Source organism: Lithobates pipiens, unplaced genomic scaffold, assembly GCF_037356315.1.
Source record: "Lithobates pipiens isolate NorthernLeopardFrog02 unplaced genomic scaffold, aLitPip1_a1.2 Scaffold_22, whole genome shotgun sequence".
Taxonomy (NCBI): domain Eukaryota; kingdom Metazoa; phylum Chordata; class Amphibia; order Anura; family Ranidae; genus Lithobates; species Lithobates pipiens.
In genome coordinates, this window is record NW_027507784.1 from 58,395,991 (window position 1) to 58,415,671 (window position 19,681).

At 41.4% G+C, this 19,681-nt stretch overlaps 1 protein-coding gene across 2 annotated transcripts in view; it reads left to right on the forward strand.

The window, feature by feature from the left end:
- ACVR1 (activin A receptor type 1) overlaps nt 1-19,681 on the forward strand; it is a 154,007-nt gene that overhangs the window by 63,839 nt on the left and 70,487 nt on the right. The window contains exon 2 of one of the 2 annotated variants that reach the window (XM_077447653.1): nt 1,701-1,849. The exons of the other annotated variant lie outside the window; for it this stretch is intronic. Within the exon in view, the coding sequence (XP_077303779.1) occupies nt 1,772-1,849 (78 nt within the window). The 5' untranslated portion in view covers nt 1,701-1,771. The remainder of the gene's footprint in view (nt 1-1,700; nt 1,850-19,681) is intronic. 2 annotated transcript variants of the gene reach the window in all.

The window sequence follows — 19,681 nt, forward strand, 5'->3', positions numbered from 1 at the left end:
TCGATTTGCTAGCGACTTTAGTACAACTTTGAAGCAGCTTTTGGGAATACCTAGGTAAGCTTCCAGTAATCTCGGATCCAAATAACATCAATATAGACGAAGATCTGACTTGAAGGTGACTTGCATTAAAGTCTATAGGCACAAGTTGGATAGTAGTACAGAAACCTTTTCTAAAATCGGAGTGACTTCAGTAGTGCTAATTAAGACGGCGCTCATTAACTAACATGGGGGTCTCACAAATCTGATCCCAATGTGAACCGATCCTTGGACAAAGTCACAATATGATTGCCTAAGCCTGGTACATAACAGTATCATTCACTTCTGTGGTCCTTGAAGGGCACCAGCCAATCTGTACGGAGGTATGACAAAAGTTTGTGCCACCAGCCAGAGCTATACTTTGATATCTGGGCTGTTGCCGCTGGGTTTACAATTAAATATTTGGATAGTGGTAGCAAAGTTCAGCAACTAGGTTGCAGCAACACAAAAAATATATTTGCTTTTGTTTTTCCTGATTGTAGCGTAACAAGTCGAGCCGCCTACTCATACAAAAATATTTGCGGGTAGTTTTGTGCCTTTTCGCACTCATCATTTTTCTTTGAAAAGCAACCTGCCATGTGACGCTTGGGCTCAAATACACCACATCCCAGACGTGTTCATATTGGTCCTCTGTGTTCATAGTGAATGGAAAAAAATAAAAAAAAGATGTGCTAGACAATAGACTGACATGCAGATGTATGGCCGTGGGAGTTAGCCGTGAATCATTCTTACAGGGTGTAGTTTTGTTACTAGATGCTGCGTTAAACCACAAGTATGTCTGATGAATTCAGGTGAGAAAATTTGAAGTACAGTAAAACCTTGGATTGCGAGCATAACTCTTCCGGAAACATGCTTGTAATCCAAAGCACTTGTATATCAAAGCGAATTTCCCCATAAGAAATAATGGAAACTCAGATGATTCGTTCACAACCATTTGTTCATAAATCCTTCAGTTTATAGTCCATATAAAAAGGATTATAGCAATGTGACCAGGTTGTGTAACCATAAAATGTCCATCCACAAATGGAAGCCTCCACAAGGGGATTAGCAAAATCCAGCAGGAGCTACAGAGTATAAAAGAAGAGAGGCGCCTCTAAGTGTAGCAATATGGTTACATTTAGGATGCATTTACACTACAGCATTTTGAATCGCGGGCAGATTTGCTGCAAATCTGCCCACGAATTGACAGCGCCGATGTGTGAGGGACAAATCTCGGGACTCGCATTTGAGGCTATTCATTTGAACAAGAACTCAAATCGCAGTGCAGGTCTGCTGTGCGTTAATTCGCGCAGCAATCCGTTTCGTGGGAAGCCTGACGCCCAATAACAGTTCAGGAGCTACTTTGAGGCAACATGCTTCCCGCGGATTGCTATGTGACAATCGCGGCAGACCTGTAACACGATTTGAGGTGTCATTCAAATGAATGGCATTTCAAATGCGAGTCCCGCGATTTGTCCACACAATGGCGCTGTCAAATCGTGCGCACGTTTGAGACAAATCTGCTCACAATTCAAAATGCTGTAGTGTGAATGCAGCCTTAATGAAGATAGAAACGCATAGTTTATTAAAAGAGGCACATGTAAGTATGCAGGTATCCGAGGTAAAACTGTCCACGTAGACCATCCTCCCCACCGCCGGCTCTTACCACTGTCATTCTTCAATAGTGACCGGGAAGACTTCCCTGCAGTAGAGCGATCTGAAAGTGAGGCTTGAAGCATGCAGCGGGGAAGGGACGATGTTGATGGTGGTGAGGACGACGGTCTATGTGGACAGCTTTACCCCGGATGCCTGCATGCTTAGATTCATCAACCATGTGAGTTGCTAAATTTTGTACCTTCATTAAATGTAACCATATTGCTACACTTGGAAGCGCCTCTGTTCTGTTTTATGCTTGTTTTATCAAGTCAAAATGTATAAAAAATTGCTTGTCTTGCAAACCACTCTCAAACCAAGTTATTCTCAATCCAAGGTTTTACTGTACTAACAACCCCCCCCCCCCCCCCCCCCCCCCTATTTTAACTTTATACACTTTTTATATTTTCTTTACATTGTTTTTCATTTTCATCTTTTTTTCTCTTCTTTTTCTGTTTTAACTTCTTGAGATCCACGCTATAGCCCAGTGATGGCAAACCTTGGCACTCCAGATGTTTTGGAACTACATTTCCCATGATGCTCAACTATATTGCAGAGTGCATAAGCATCATGGGAAATGTAGTTCCAAAACATCTGGAGTGCCAAGGTTTGCCATCACTGCTATAGCCGAATGACGGCTACAGCGTGGACCTGCTTTGCCGGGACGTCTATTGACGTTGTCCCATGCACGAGCCTATGAGAGTCTGAGACTCGCCTGATCACGGATCGGAGCAAGGGGTCGATCCCGACCCCTTACCACGTGATCAGCTGTCAGCCAATGACAGCTGATCATGTGATCACAACAGAGCCGGTAAAAAGCCGTTCACCGGCGGCCGTGATCGGGACATCAGTCCCGATCACGGTGAGCTGGGGACAGCTCATCAGTGCCCACCTGCCCCTGCCAGTGCCACCTAAAATATGCCAAAAAGTGCCACCCATCAGTGCCCACAGTGCCACCCATCAGTGCCCACAATCTGCCTCACACAGTGCTGCACCTCAGTGCCACATATGTGCCCATCAGTGTCATGTACCAGTGCCCATCAGTGCCGCCTTAACTGTGCCTATCAGTGCCCACCAGCGCCGCTTCATCAGCGCATTTCAATGAAGGAGAAAAATTACCTGTTTGCAAAATTTTATAACAAACCTATTAAACATGATTTTTTAATTTTTTTTTTATTTTTTTTTGCATCTTTTTTTGTTTAGCAAAAAATAAAACTCCCAGCTGTAATTAAATACCACCAAAAGAAAGCTCTATTTGTGGGAAAAAAAGAGACATTTAATTTGGGTACAGTGTTGTATGGCCGCGCAATTGTCATTCAAAGTGCATCAGCGCTGAAAGCTGAAAATTGGTCTGGGTAGGAGGGGGGGGGGGGGTTTAAGTGCCCAGTAAGCAAGTGGTTAAAGTAACCCGGTCACACCGGTTAGTAGTTTTTTTGGGTTAATTTGCTGGCACTTTTAGGCCCCACACTATCCTAAACACCTTTCCTCGTGGCAGCAGTGTTTTGCAAGAAAAAAAAAAACGATTGAAGCATGTAAACGTGTCTAGGTGCATCAATCGTTTGGGCATTATTATAATAATTTATGCTCGCTATTGCAATTAATGCACCTAGCATTAGCGTGCATTTTCTGCCAAAACACTGCTGATCCTAGATATGCTGGCAGTTTGTTTTTTTTTGTTTTTTTTTGTTCTACCTCTAAACATCTGTGCATGGTCAGAGGCTAACATGTAGGGCCATTTTTTTAAAATTCTTTCTATGGCTTCATTTTTTTTTTTTTTTTTTTTCCCATTTCACTGCTGTTTGGCTTCTGTCCAGTAATGGTTATGACAAACTCAGTGGTTTTTTTTTATTTTTTTTATTTTCTTTTGTTTCCTATTCAATTTGTTCAACTTTTTTTCTTGTGTGTGATTTTTTTTTTTTTTTTTTCCTGAATTTTTACTTTGCAGCTGTTTTGTAATAGTGTCAAGTTTGCATGGTACTTTTATTTTTTTATTTAGTAATTGAACATTGAGTTATGCATTTTAAAACAAATCTTCATAAACACAAGGATGACTTGGGGAAAATAAAATATTTATGGAACATTCTCTAATATTTATACCAGAAAACGAGGACGGGAAAATTGAAAAGTCGGATTCCCTTTAAACAGCAGGCCTTTTGTGTTGGTTATCTTGCGGCATTCAGCATCTAATCTTCAGCTGTAAGAGGAAAAGACGTCACTTGGAAACTAACATCAATGAAATGGTTGAGGAAGGAAAGAGTATGGTTTGTGAGAGGTACTTATCAGTCGATAGGCCTGACGTAGGTGATAATTTTACTGGAAAATCACAAGACAAATTGTGACTGGGCCTCATTTTTTGGAAGGGTGCCCTTCGACACACATTTGGGGGAAGCCAGCTTGTCTGTAACGATGGCTTGCCTAACTTGTGCTTCTTTGATTGAAGTGGGGCGTCTTTTTTTTTTTTTTTTTTTTTTTTTTAAGCATGCTTCCTTGAAAGTTGTCTTTCTGTAGGACACTCCTAGCCAATAGATTCTTGGGTGGAAAAAAAAGGAAAGTGCCTGTAAACCTGTCTATTCAAGGTTGACTGCACTGGTCAGGGGCCATGTTGGACCATTGGAGGCCTCGACCACCATGCTCTGTGAGTAGAGGAGGTGGCACTCTCTGGCATGCTCCTAGCTTAGGGTACCAATCTTTGCTGTAACAGAGTTTAAAAATGAGAAAAGCCCATACTTGCTTCTGACCAGAGTACCAGCTGGACCAAGGAATAAGGTTAGTGTTCTTCTCTTGGATTCTCTTGAGATTTGACCAGAAAGAATTTAACAAGCTTAAAGCTGGCCATATAGGAATAGAAAATCAATCCGGATTGCTCAATTCCGTTTTTGTATACGATTTATGGCCAGTACATACGATCCGAAAAGCGGATGAAAAATACCGCTTTCAATGCGATCATATGATAATTGGATCGTTAGTACAGAACTTTTGAGAGCTGATCACGACAGTTCATCCGACATTATTTGATCGGACATGCATGAGAATTTTCCTCGTACGATACCAGATCGTACAATTTTTAATCAGTACAGTTGTCGTTCCAAAAATGCACTACAACACATGGCATGATTTCCAATTTTTATTTTTTTTTATTTTGTCGTACCAGAATTTTCGTGACTTTAGTAACCTATTCAATTTCTACTTGCAACTAGTAAGCAAGAAATGTTGGACAAACTGTCGTCCGATTTTCGGATCGTGTGTACAGGGAATTAGTGTGCTTAATGTGACCATCGATTTCTGTTTCGGGATCTAAAATGAACAAACATGTAAATGGTTCTCTAATTGTCTGTAGGTCAGTCTTTCAAAAAAAATAAAATGATCAAATGTGCATAAACAGTAGTGGTAGTGGTGCACCAAAATTAAAATTTTGGACCAAAAGCAAATATTCAAGATGCAACCGACATGGACGGTTTTTAAAAAATATATATTTTTTATATTTAATTGTATTGGCCTTTTTAATTTTAGTTTTTGAAGCACTTTTGCATTAAAGTGCAAGAAAAGCTCAGGAAAAATGCATCCATATAAATTCTGTATATGTCTGGTCTGTTGCGCTTCCATTATAATGTAAAGCATCTCCCCATTGAAATGCATTGAAAATGGGGGTACAAATTCCACCCGCGAGTTTTTGATGCAGTTTTTGAGTCACTTGACCTATGACAGTTACAGCGAGATCACATGCATTTTTCAGTGGCCATTATCAAGACCTTTTTTAATCTGCAAAATGTCTAACCCTATTTTTTGACAATTTTCAGGAGCCAATATATTGGTGCATCCCTAACAGTTGTAGTACTAGATATCGATTGGGGGGGTGGGGAACTTTTAACGTTAAAAACTATCAGAAAAATGTAAAAAATTGCAGAAAAACTTCCAATACAATGATTGGGCCATTTTCATGTTAGATTGAAAGAACGTGTATTTATTTTTATTTTTTCCATTTTTTATTTTTATTTTTTTTCTACTATAAACAACCAAAAACAATTGAATAGCAATTGGTGGTTACTAATTATACAGCAGATTATGGTTGGGTTATGATGGAACAAATGGTCCTTATGACCTCTCACCGGGACTTTTACGTCTAGCAGAAGTAAAGGGCTTCCAGCTTATTTGCCTATAACTCAGACATGCGTTGGCCATGGCCTTCTGTGCATTGGTTTGTATAATGTCTGGAGGAAAACCAAATATGTTTGGAATGTCTGAACACGCTTTGAACGTTCCACATTTATGTATATAGCGGGAGAGCGCTTTCTGTTTCTTATTATCGGAAGCCGCAGGAAATACAGTTAAACTACAAGTTCCTGACAGTTAAATAATTTTGTAGCCACGGCAAATATTTAAACACTTCCATACCTTGACAGAATGTATGACATTTCAAGTTAAAAGGACAACAGGAAAAACGCATAACTAGTGGAGAGGTGTGCGGTGGGAATAACTATTTGCCTATTTGTTTTATTTAATTTTTTTATTTTTTTGCTTTCGAGTTTTATGCTTGGAAGAAAATATTCCTCATTTTTAGGTTAGTAGCAGGATGGAAAACCTGCCGCTGCTTCTGTTTGTTGGAAGAACCGTTGTTTAGAATGCAGTTTGATCTAAGATCGGAACCTCGGTTACCTATAAAATACTTTTATTTAAAAGCCATTGCTAAGACTCATCAAAATGTATATAAACCCAAAAACAAATGTATTGTATTGCAACTTACCAGCCCTTTGTAGTGACTGTATTGGTATTTTTATTTTTTATTTTATTTAAAAAAAAATTTTTTCCTTTTTTTCATCTGGCAATCCTGTGAATAATACACTTGCTGCCTTTTCTGGTCTGCACTCATTTACTATTGTATCTAGAGACGCAGCCATGGTTGTCACACAGACTGGACTTCAAACATGTCTGCCTTTTGTTCATCTACTTTACATAGTGGATTGATAGGACTAGTAGTTTACACAAAGGAGGTTCTTTTTGCTTTCTTTTAAAATTATACTAAAATCTTGTGTTTTATCAAAAAATAAACATGTTATACTTGCTCTGTGCAGTGATATTGCACAGAGCAGCCCTGATCCTCCTCTTCTTGGGTCCCACGTCAGCACTCCTGGCCCCTCCCTCCACGGCAAGCAGCTCGCTATGGGGGCACACTGCTGTGTGTCCGCTCAGACATGGAGCTGCGGCTGGGCCCTGCCCCCTCGGTTTCCTGATTAGCTCACTGGCTGTGATTGACATCAGCAGAAGCCAATGGCTCCCACTGCTGCCAAAAGCCAATCAGGAGTGCGACTCCCCGGACAGTCTCTACTGGACATCGCTGGATCTAGAGGGGGCTCAAGTAGATATTGGGGGGGGGGGGGGGGGGGGTCTGCTACACACAAATGTTTGTTTTTATTACCTGCATTAGGGTAAAAAACCTTGTGCATTTACAGCCACTTGAAGCTTACCGTAAGTGACACTGCATTTCTGGCATGATCAATAGGTATTTTTCAAGTGAAAACCAATGTAGTCACCTCTTTTTTTAAGATATAAACTGCAGTATATAATTTGTTTTTTGTTTTGGGTTTTAAACAGGAGTAGACACAACCTGGCTACCATCATAGGGGGAAAAAATGCTCTCTGGCAAACAGATATTGGAGCATTTTATATGCAGTTTCAATGGCTGCAGTTCTACCAGTCACCACTAGATGCCACTTAGAAACAGGAATTCCTCAGTCAGTGGCCAGAGTTTCTATCTCACTATGCTGTGTGTAAGAGATTGAGCGAGCACATGGGTCGGTACTGTGAGGGCGCGTGAGCATGTGGGTCGGTACTGTGAAGGTGAGGGCATATGGGTTGGTACTGTGAAGGTGAGGGCATATGGGTTGGTACTGTGAGGGTGAGAGCATATGGGTTGGTACTGTGAGGGTGAGAGCATATGGGTCGGTACTGTGAGGGTGAGAGCATATGGGTCGGTACTGTGAGGGTGAGAGCATATGGGTCGGTACTGTGAGGATGAGAAAGCATAAGGGCCTATTTACACCATGGCATTCTGGATTGCAGCTGGATTTGCCACAGGACACGCTTGTGTTCCCTGTTAATTTTAATAGCGCCCAAATCGTGGCAAAATAATGCAGCGATTTGGGTGCTATTGAAGTAGCGGGTATTGCCAACCTTTTCCTGCATTTTGCGATTTTGCCCGCAATCGTGAATTTTTACATTTTTTGTTTTTTTGTAATTTATGTAAATCTGTCTGCAAAGTCTAATGGGGGAACCAGCTGCAGTTTGCTGCCTACTAACTTTTTCAGCTGGCTTCTGGAGATTGGTCCAGGCTCAAGTTTTGATGCACAAGACCTCGAGATTCAAACCAATGGCTTTAATGGGTTGCTTGTCAGACGTTTCGATGGGCCTAAATTGTTCAGTCCTGTACAATGTTGATGGGTGTGGAGTTTTTAGCTTGTTTGCCTCCATGATCTAAATGTTAATAGGGATGTTCAGGTCACGGGGTGCCTATTTCTCTGTATTGCCCTCTTCCAGAAGAGGGGTCTTTTTTCATAGCTGAAGGCTACTACAATAACGAACATTATACTCTCTGGATCCAATATAGAGCGCATAAAGGCTAAAGATACTAAAGCAGCCCAGAATTGTAGGGGGAAAAAAAACAAGCTTTATATGTTGGGGGCCCAGAAAAGACAGCTTGCCGTAGTTGGGTAGCTATCTACTGAAGGGACTTGGTGCAACATAAGTAAAGGGAAAACTCTTTTATGGCTAACCTGTTTCAGTGATGATTGAGACCTTTTTCTTTGCTTTGGGGCCAATTTGTCTTCCTTGGGTACAGAAAGTGGGGTGACATTTTCCAATCTTCAACCAAGATGGAAGAAAACTCCTCACAATTTTGGCTCTTTCCAACATATCCAAAAACAAGCAAAACAATATATCCTAGAGTTTTACTGTAACTGAAGAAGGCACAATCATTTGGTCCAAGTTAGTAAATCGGAATAAGAAATAAATCGATATTTAGCACCATGCCACCTAAGCCAATTTTGCCATTTCTCTCCATGTAAAAATAAACTTCTAGTATTAAAAAAAAAATAAAAAATAAAAATAAATAATTATATTAAATGGAGAGTAAATGGATAACAAACACGTCACACTTTGTGGAATGGCACCAAACTACAGTACTTAAAATCTCCATAGGTGATGCTTTGTTTTTTTACAGGTTACCAGTTTAGTTAGAGCGAGAGCAATATTTCTAGCACTAGATCTCCTCTAACAATTGCAGCAATACCCCATGTGTGGTTTGAACATCCCTTGTAATAGGAATAGGGCATGACAGGACCTAATCGGAGATACCTGGGGTCTATAAGTCTCTCCTCTCTGCTCGAAAGCCTGAGATAAAAAGTAAAAATGAATCCATCTCGGCACCTTCCAGCAAAAAAAAAAAAAAAAATGTGCTTAACATCTGCCAGAGCCGGTGTTCTGACAAAATGAGCAACCTAGCAGAATGTAGAGCCGGCTGTATCGCAAAACCACAGTCACTGCGCATGTACAACATGTCGTCATACATGCCTTCAGTGGCTGACGTCAGTGCACAGAGGAATTTGGCTGACAAAATGCTCGACCGACCCCTGTGCATGCTCACGGCAGAAATCAACTAACACTTCCGAAATTTACGTTGCGCTAAGAATTCCAACCAAAATAAATGCGCAGGTTGCTCAGAACACCATCTTGTAGATTTCTATATACTATATTTAAGTAGATAAGCTTACTGGATTGCTGAAGTTAGTTTGCAAATTCAAAAATGGCTTTGGTGTAGCACGATGTCCGCTGTCCCAGCTTCTTACTGTAGGTGGGATGAGGTTGAGTTTAAGGTGTACCAAGATGGGCTTTGCAACGTAAATTTCGTAAGTAGTTTATTTCTGCCATGCACATGTGCAGTACTCGGTCAAGCATATTGTCAGGCAAATTCCTCTGCCACTGTCATGGCCACTGAAGGTCATGTACGAAGCATTGAGCTTGCGCGGTTTGGCAATGCAGCCGATTCCATGTCACAGGAAGTGATGAGATTTGCACATCCTGCCAGGTTGCTCATTTTGTCAGAACACTGGAAGTAATGTCATGACGTTGCTTTTGGCCCATGAGGGCCATATAAATGGCTGTGGGCCATCTGGTCCCCGGCCAGCTTTATGGGAAACCACCGGCGGATTCATTCTCTGGCTCCGCAATCGCATGGGAGAGCCTGAAGAAGTGCAGAAGGATGGGGGGGGGGGGGGGGGGTTGCAGGCAATCAAGTGGCTAAAGAGCCTCTAAGATGGTATGTACACTGTAGGGAATCCTGGCTAAAAAAAAAAACAAATCTGGATGATGGCTATAGCGGCAGGCATCATCCAGATATCTCCCGTCAAAGTAAATGATGTCCACCCGGGGAAGTGGTTAAAGTGGAACTAAACCCACCAATTTAAGTTTCCCAAAAGTTACATTTTGAGACATTCCTTGAATGAGAACTGACACAAATTACTAGTGTTCATAAGTTGGCTCCCCATCAAATGACTGGAGATATACCTGATCACATGTGCAGCACCATGGCAATTGAGGCTAAGATGGCCGCTTCCTTGGCTGTAAAGGATAGAGGAGGGTTTAGTTTTGCTTTAAATAAGTGCCCATTGACCATTACTTATGCTGACCAGGCAGCTAGAAAGAAAAAGAGAAGCAAAATCCCCTGTAAACGCTTTTGGGTTTGCCCTGAGCCGATGAGTGGGATGACGGTTATCGCAGCGGACAGCAGCATTTGTGAAGTATCGTTATTTGCACATTAAAATGATGAAGGTTTATTTTTACCTCCATGAATTACAGCAGGGGCCGTGGAAAATGGAGTCGGTCTACAGATGTAGACATCACTTAGAGCTTCCTTGGCAGAGGTTCAGCGATCTGAGCTTTTTGGCGTACGCCTAAAATAGAAGAGCTTCGGGGGAAAATTGATTGTGTGTTCTTGTTTAATCCTTTCATTGCAGTAGAGAATGAAAACATGACTGACTTCGTTATATTTTCCTGAGACTTTTAGATCTGGTGAAGGGATAGGTCTTTGTGTTGTATTGGGTCTTCTGGTAATGGTCGATAACTTTCACTAGGCTGTTGGTGGTGTGGCTCCTCAAATGGGGTCCCTTGGTGTGATTCTTGGAGTGAAGGATCTGCATTCAAATTGGCCGACGCTTTATTTCAGCAGAAATCACATCGGCGATTGCCGAAGGCTTTGCGTTCAGCACTAGGGGGAGCCTTAAGCAGCACTTCTTCCTGGAAAGGGAAGAATGTCAGCCTTTCTATTACCCTTTAGTTATCCATCCCAGCAAGCCTATTAGGGTTTACTGGGGCAGATTGACTAAAACTGGAGCACTCAGGATCTGGTGCAAATGTGCAGGGTAGCCAATCGGCTTCTAATATCAGTTTGTTCTATTTAAAGGGTAACACCACTTTTTTAGCAAATGGAGAAAAAAATAATATAGCGCATACAATTGCGACACAAGTCATATTGTAATTGAATGTTATTTAAGAATATCTTTCCTTTTTCAATCTGCAGCTCTGTAATATTCTGAAAATGCAATATGGCTACCTGGAGGTGTTCTGTGCACAGAATGTGTACAGAACGCCCCTTAGAAACATAATTTCCCATTGTCATAAACACAATATTAACAGCTTGCCGACCAGTGTATGACGATATACGCCGGCACAATGGCCACGCTTCAGAAATGGGCGTACCTGTAAGAAGCGGCATTGTGGGCAAGCACCCGCCATGTACACCATGCCCTTGGGTCCCACAGACTTTGTCCACCGGTGTCCCGTGATCATGTCATGGAGTGGCAGAATGGGGAGATGTAAACAAGGCATTTCCTTGTTCTGCCTAGTGACATGACGGGGATCTACTGCTCCCTGTCATCAGGAGCAGTGATCACTGTCATAACGGTAGTACACCCCCCCCCCCGTTAGAATCACTCACTAGGACACACTTAACCCCTTGATAAATTCTTCTGGGGCTAAAGTGGTTAAAAACATAGATATGTATAAAGAAACTTTGGGATAAATACAAAAATATTAATTTTGATGGATACTTGTAACTGGTCTACACGTTAAGTGGGATCCCCTGCTTCTTCTTCAGGACATACATATTGTGCAAGAGTATTATATACAGATTTTCTTACTATAGAAAAGAACAAGTAAATGCAAATATGGGGGGGGGGGGGGGGATTAATAGTTGTTTAACCACTTTCAGACCGGACCAATTTGCTGCTTTTTGCGATTCGGCACTGCGTCGCTTTAACTGACAATTGCGCGCTCGTGCGACGTGGCTCCCAAACAAAATTGACGTCCTTTTTTTCCCACAAATAGAGCTTTCTTTTCGTGGTATTTGATCACCCCTGCGGTTTTTATTTTTTGCGCTATAAACAAAAATAGAGTGACAATTTTGAAAAAAACGCATTATTTTTAACTTTTTGTTATAATAAATATCCCCCAAAAATATATAAAAAAAACCTTTTTTTTTCCCTCAGTTTAGGCCGATACGTATTCTTCTACATATTTTTGGTAAAAAAAATCGCAATAAGCGATTATTGATTGGCTTGCGCAAAAGTTATAGCGTTTACAAAATAGGGATAGTTTTATAGCATTTTTATTAATAATTTTTTATTTATTTTTTACTAGTAATGGCGGCGATCAGCGATTTTTTTTTTTCTCATTTATTTATTTATTTATTTTTATTGTGACTGCGACATTGTGGGGGACCCATCGGACATTTTTGACACATTTTTGGGACCATTGTCATTTATACAGTAATCACTGCTATATAAATGCAGTGATTCCTGTGTAAATGACACTGGCAGTGAAGGGGTTAACCAGTGGGTGACAGTGTAGGGGTTAAGTGTTCCTAGGGGTGTGTTACTAACAGTGGGGGGGTTGGGCTTTCATTTAGTGAACACTGATCTCTGCTCCAATCACATGGAGCAGAGATCAGCGTCACTAGTTGCTAGGCAGAATGGAGAAATGCTGTTTACTCGGCATTTCCTCCATTCGGCCGCTCCGTGAGACGATCGCGGGGATGCCCGCGGCGATCGAGTCCGCGGGTCCCGCGACCGGACTCACGGGGGTCCCGACCAGCGCGGGAGCGTGCCGCCGGCAGCGCGCTCCCGATGGCAGGGCGGCATTGAATATTGGACGTACCTGTACGCCAATATGCCTGCCCGTGCCATTCTGTTGACGTACATCGTCGTGCGCTGGTCGGGAAGTGGTTAATTACCTCAATATCATGAATCCTCCAAAATAGAGGAGAGGAATATAGGATCTGTCTCAGATGGTTTGCCTACTGGCCCGTAGGGTGTGATCCCATATAGAGGATATTTGGTGAATAAGCAAGCCAGAAGTAAACCTAAATATTCGGTGTTAAGCAATGTCCTCCGAACGATGTGAATCCCAATATCTAGTTAAGACAGAGGGTATAAATCCAAAATGCCAAGAAAACCAGGCACCTCTGTGATGATCACCTTAGAGGATCAATGGATTTAATGAACATTGGAACATATTAACCGAAGACCCGATCATCGGGAAATTTGTTGAAGGGGGGGGGGTGGGGGGAGAAACACATCTAACATTTAGAAGAATTCAAGCCAAAAGACACTTACATCGAGCCATTTGTTTTTACCCCGTAGGGAATTTTTGTTTCAAAAATACCATAATCATTTCTGGAATGATGCCATTGGAGATTGGATTTTATGACTTGTCCTCTACCGTACAACTTTCTATGTAGTGATGAGAAACTTTGAAGGAGCGGAATAGAAGTTCTTCTAATTGTGAATGTGGTTTTCATTCTGAAAACAATCATACATAATGTAATGTAACCCATTTAGTACGTCTGGAATTCCATTCAAATGGCAGGTCTGGATGAAATTTGAAGGGCTTTCCAACTAAATTAGTGGAATCGGTGATGGCAAGAAAGGATGTCCAGAGGAATGATTTTTCATAATTTCCATACGAGAGTAAAACAAAACTCTTAATTGTGAATGGCCAGCTTTAAAGTGGTTAAGGCTGAAGGTTTTTTTTTTACGCATTAAGGAGAAATAAAAAAAAAACCTTCATGCATGCTACCTCACCAATCCCTACCTGAGCTCCCTCCAATCCAACAATGTTCACACTAGCCTCGGCTTTCCTGAGGGCTCTCCCTTCTCATTGGCTGAGACCGCAGAGGTACCATGGTAGTTGGCTAAAACATTGTTTTGTTGTAGCATTTGAAAAAAAACTGTCAAAAAAGCCAATGCGTTTGGCCATCAGGCCTTAATCGTGAGCCAGGATTAAGGCCTGATAGCTGAAACACGTTGGCTTTTTTTGACTGTTCAAACGCTACAATAAAACAATGTTTTTGCCGACTTCATGGTACCAGCCTGTCTCCCTTTTTTTTTTTTGCAAGGAAAGGGACTGTTTTGTAATATCATTGCTCAGATCAGGTTCATAGAACATCTTGTTTTTTTTTTTTTTGTTTTTTTAACACAAAATGTAAGAGAAATCCGCTTTTAATACCACTTCAAATACAATGGTTTTTTTTTTTTTTTTTTTTTATTTTTTTTTTTTTTATGGGTTTATAGTTTTTAAGGGTCCTAATGAGCACCATGCTAAAGATGTCATTATTAGGAAAACCCACCACAAGTTGGACGTCTTTGTAATCGGAGAAGGCAGAGAGACAGGACAGTGACAGAGTGCCTTTTATATTATGCAGACGGGGGATGTTATGTTTTGTCTATGAAGCATACTTTAGTGCCATGAGATTAAGTACTGGCTGGGGCTTTTGTCATCTTCTCTGGAAGTGCGGTCTGTCTGCGAGTGTTTGCGTCTGCTGCACAAAAAAAGAAGCTCTTTGTAACGTGTGCCAAGCGCGCTACAAAGACATCCGCGAACAAACGGTTCATTTATTCTGTGTCTTTGGCCAGGTTAGCTGCTTCCTGACTGAAAAGTATCGGAATAAAGCAGAACCTTAACATTGATGGAATGTTAATTATTTTCTAGTGTTTTTTTGTTCCCAGATTTTTTTTATTTTGTGAGTGGACTGGTAAGGTGTAGTGAAACTTTTATGTGATTAAGGTATAGGTCCTGGCTGACCTTTCCGCATTTGTGCGATTTCAGGCATTTTTGACAAGCTGCCATTGCCCTTTTAATGCACATCAAAATATTGGGATAAACCATTTTTGGCCAGGAAGTGGCTGTAAGGAGGCTGATGAAGATTGACAGCTCTGAGATGCGCAAAAAAATAAAAGGCGGTTGTCTGAGACATGAGGCTCGATTTCACAAAGTAAAAAAAAAACAAAAAAAAAACAAAAATCTAAAAAAAGTGACAGTTCTCTTCAGCTAATAAAGAAGTATAGCCAATGCTCATTTTGGCTGTACTTCTGTGGATCACAAGGGTGCAGTTAGTTTTGCACGCCTTTTGACCCATGTTGATGTCAGAAGTCGGGCCAGGGTCAGCGTCATCGCGACAATAGAAGTCTGGATCCGTCAGGTGCCTGGACTGACACCCGTCTCAGCCTTTTTGTGTGCCGCTGAACGCCTAAGCAGGCCACTCCCCACCCCTCTCTGTGCTAACGGAGCTGTCGGAACCAAGCGATCAGCGGTGTTCAATCGCTCGGTTCTCATTGTAGAGATGCCAGTGACCAATGCTGCATCCATATAGATAAGTATGAATCTGCAAAAAAGCTGTACCCCATACTTTTAAGCTGAAAAATATGGTCACCAGAAGGTCCGTTTCTTTAGAAGCAACAGAACCGAGTTGAGATCACATTGGGAACAATGTGAGTGACCCTGTACAAACGGCCTCACTAAAGCTGGCATATTCACTAGCAGAATTTTAATTTGAACTTGTTTTAAAGTGGTTGTAAAAGCGCAAGATTTTTTACCTTCATGCATTCTGTGCATAATTGTAAAAAAAAAAAAAAAACTTGCCTAAGCCCTATCTTGATCCAGTGATGTGTATGAGAGCAGTAGCTCTCCTAGGTCTCTTCCTCGTAGGTTGGGACAGCAGCAGGAGCCAATGGCTACTGTAAACCGTAGCCAGTGAGGAAAGAGCGGGGGCGGGGCTGAGCTACACGGTTTCTGAAAGGACACAGAGCAGCAGCTTGGGAGTGGGCCCGCTCTGGGTGCCCCCATAGCAAGTTGTGGTTCTGTTATCCTGACTGGGCATCATATGATGACTAGCAGGATAACATGGCGATCGCAGCGTGTCAGTCTGGCATGCCACATCTCCGATTGTGGTAAGCAGCCTCTGACAGAAGCTGCTTACCGCGTGATCAACTGTGACCAATCACAGCTGATTATCGGCGGCTCTCTTGTTCAAGGGGGGGGGGGTCAGTGCTGATAATCAGCACATTGATTATCAGCACAGCCCCCATTAGATGTGCCAATCAGTGCCCAACAGCTGCCAGTCAGTACCCACCACAGTGCCAATCGGTGCCCTGTCAGTACCTCATCAGTGCTATTAGTGTCCACCAGTGCTGCCTATCGGTGCCCATCAGTGCTATCTATTAGTGTCCATCAGTGCCACCTATCGGTGCTCATCAATCATGTATATCTGTGCCTCCTCCTCATCAGCGCCCATCAGTGAAGTTTCGGTCCTTTTTGTTAAAAATAAATAAATAAATCTCCAGAGTTAATCAAATACCACCAAAAGAAAGCTCTATTTGTGGGAAGAAAATGATAAAGATTTTGTTTGGGTATAGTGTTGTATGACCTCAATTGTCATTCAAAGCGTGACAGCACTGAAAGCTAAACATTGCCCTGGACAGGAAGGGGGAAAAGTGCCCGGTATTGAAGTACTTGAATCAGAGAAGGGCTGACAACTCGGATGCTCTTGAATAAAAGTCCTTTATTTGGTTACATGGGTATATGCTATTCTGACGCGTTTCGGCTAAGAAGCCTTCATCAAAGTGGTTAGGAAGTGAGAGACTGGGAGAGATCTGGAGCTTTGAGATGCAACAAATGCTTAAAAAAAAATGAGAATACCGGGCTTTAGAAAAAGTGTCAGTTATTTTCAGTTGAGTCCAATGAGCTTGGAAAATGATTCACAGGTCTAGAATAATGCTCTTTATCCTTTGTGCTACAGCATGTGAATTGAATTGGTCATACTAAATAATCAGCGATGTTGTACATCTTCTATAGTATGGCGGTGGAATCTCTTCAGTCTGTTATTTCTATCATTTTTTGGCGTGGTGTTTGGATTGGAGACGTCTTCCCCTCCCTGGCCCTGTGACTAAAAGCTTCGTCATGTTGGGTTTTTTTTGATTGCTGAAAGGCTGATTTGTTTTATTGGGCACTTTCTCAGATCAGTTTTCATGATTCAATTTGTGTGGGATGGTTACTTAGCAATGTCCTCCGAGTGATAAATGCTTTTGGCTTCTGCCGAGTTTTAACTATAAAGTGTGTGTGTGTGTGTGTGTGTGTGTGTGTGTGTGTGTTATATTATATTATATTTTTTTTACTTTCAGTATTGATATCACTGAGATATTCCTATAATGAGCATATATGTAGTGAGATCTGCTGAAAGTGTAAGTAAGGTGTTTTCGGGGAGCGCAGATTCTGAGTCGCTGTTTCAGAGTTCAGCTGAATTTTTGATGTGACACACACACATATATATATATATATATATATATATATATATATATATATATATATATATATATATATATATATATATATATATATATATATATATATATATATATATATATATATATATATTTATTTTATATATATATATATTATATATATATATATATTTATTTTATATTATATATATATATTTATTTTATTTTTTTACTGCTTTTCTTGGCTTTGTTCGTATTAAAGGGTAACTCCACTTTTGTGGGAGAAAAATTGGCAAATAAAGTCATATTGTATTTGAATGTTAAAATGATCCTCGCTGTGAATTCCAACTATTGCAATAATTGCCCAGATAATCAACCAATTAAAACCACTACAGTAACTTCCCTTCATAAATCTAAGACCTCTTTCTCACCAGGGCGTTTTGCAGGCGCTATAGCGTTAGAAATAGCGCCTGCAATCAGCCTTAAAGAAGCTGCACCATTATGTGTAGTGCGAAAGCCCCGAGTGCGCTGGCAGGACGCCAGGAAAAAGTCCTGCCAGCAGCTTCTTTGGAGCGGTGAAGGAGCGGTGTGTTTACCGCTCCTCCACCACTGCTCCCTATTGAAATCAATGGGGCAGCGCTGTAATACCGCCAGCAAAACGCACCACATACTAGCTAATTATGAAATACCTTAGAACGAGGCCCTGACATCTCGCCCGATCCACGCCGACGGAGCTGACCTGTTCCTTTGGCGTGTCTTCCAGGTATCGCGGCTCCAGTGCTGTGAGTGGCCGGAGCCGCGATATCGTCACTCCCGTGCATGCGCACGGGCGATTTCTTTCCGGCAGGGTCCCGTGTCTGCCGGACTTTCAGCCGAGAATCCCCTGTGCACATGCGCCGATGCAGTCAGCAGCGCATTGCCAGGGGAATATGTTTAGATTTTTTTTTTTTTTTTTTTTTTTTTTTACCTACAGGTTAGCCTTCTTATAGGCTTACCTGTGTGTAAAAGTTGTAAAAAAGACTATACAACCGCTTCTATATTTTAAAAAATAAAATAAAAATTGGAATGTTTATTATACCAAAAAGTAAAAAATATCGTTTGATTTTTATTTTCTCTCAAACTTGTCATTGTTTTTGTTTATAATGCAAAAAAATAAAAACAGCAGAGTTGATCAAATACCACCAGAAGACGGCTCTTTTGTGGGCAAAAAAGATTTCACTTGGGTGCAGTGTTGCATGACCGCGCAATTGTCATTCAAATACGACCGCACTGAAAAGGGGGTGAAAAATGCCCGGTATTGAAGTGGGTTAAAGGGGGTTGAACAGGGATTGTACAATCAGATTGTATAGTGTATGCCAGTTTTAGCAAACCAACAAATGCATATCATTGGATAACGGTGTACATCAGTGCAGCTCATGGAGATTCATGGCAGCATTGTCAAGGTCATGAATATGAGTCTGAAGGACTAGCACACGACCTATATGTTAATACAATGAACAATAATAATGTTTTCATTCAGAGATGCTCATTAAATTCAGCCTGACATCCTGTTTATTTTGCAATCACTGGAACTGCATGGCATGTTTTGTCTTTGCGTTGCGGAGACAAATGGCTATTGTGAAGCCACATGCCTCAAGTTCTGCATAATTGTGTATGCAAATACTCTTTTTATATACATTTATGCCCGTTCAGGAAATTCAATTATTCCAATTATTCTAAGAAAATAGTTTTCACTTTTGGCTTGTAGTATTTTTTTTTTTAATGTTTACCATTAAGCTGCATTCCCAGTCCTTCTGGGGCGCAAAAGTAAAGTGCGGTATAGGGTTTAAATACCATTCATGGAGAAAGGGCTGCTTCAGGCTTTCTTTAGTTCTGGCTACATGGCAATCGATCGTGTGACCCCGAGGGAAGGATTTGGTCATATCCCGGTAATGCTAATTCATACACAACAGTGGTGGTACATTGGTCATTAGTACAGTGTGCCCTTGGCACAGGAACCTCCTCCTATAGACCTTGGCACCCCAGATGTTTTGGAACTACATTTCCCATAATACTCATGCACTCTGCAGTGTAGCTGAGCATCATGCAAAACGTAGTTCTGAAACATCTGGGGTGCCAAGTTTCACCATCACTGCTATAGACGCGTTTGTACAGCAGGTGGCCATTAAAGCCCACCCTCTTTGCCGGTGCATATATACATTACGTGGATGGTATAAGGATAGGTGCTGGTTTCTAAGTCGGCACTGGAGGGAGCCTGGAGCAGCAGTTTCTCTAAAGCCAGCCATAGATAATTTGAATCTCGGCCGATTCAGCAGGGACCACCCAGGATACTAACTGTGTATGGGCAGGCTGAATGTACCCAAGTTGATCAATTTTGGTACAACCAGCCTGTTGGATTTTACATTCAAGTG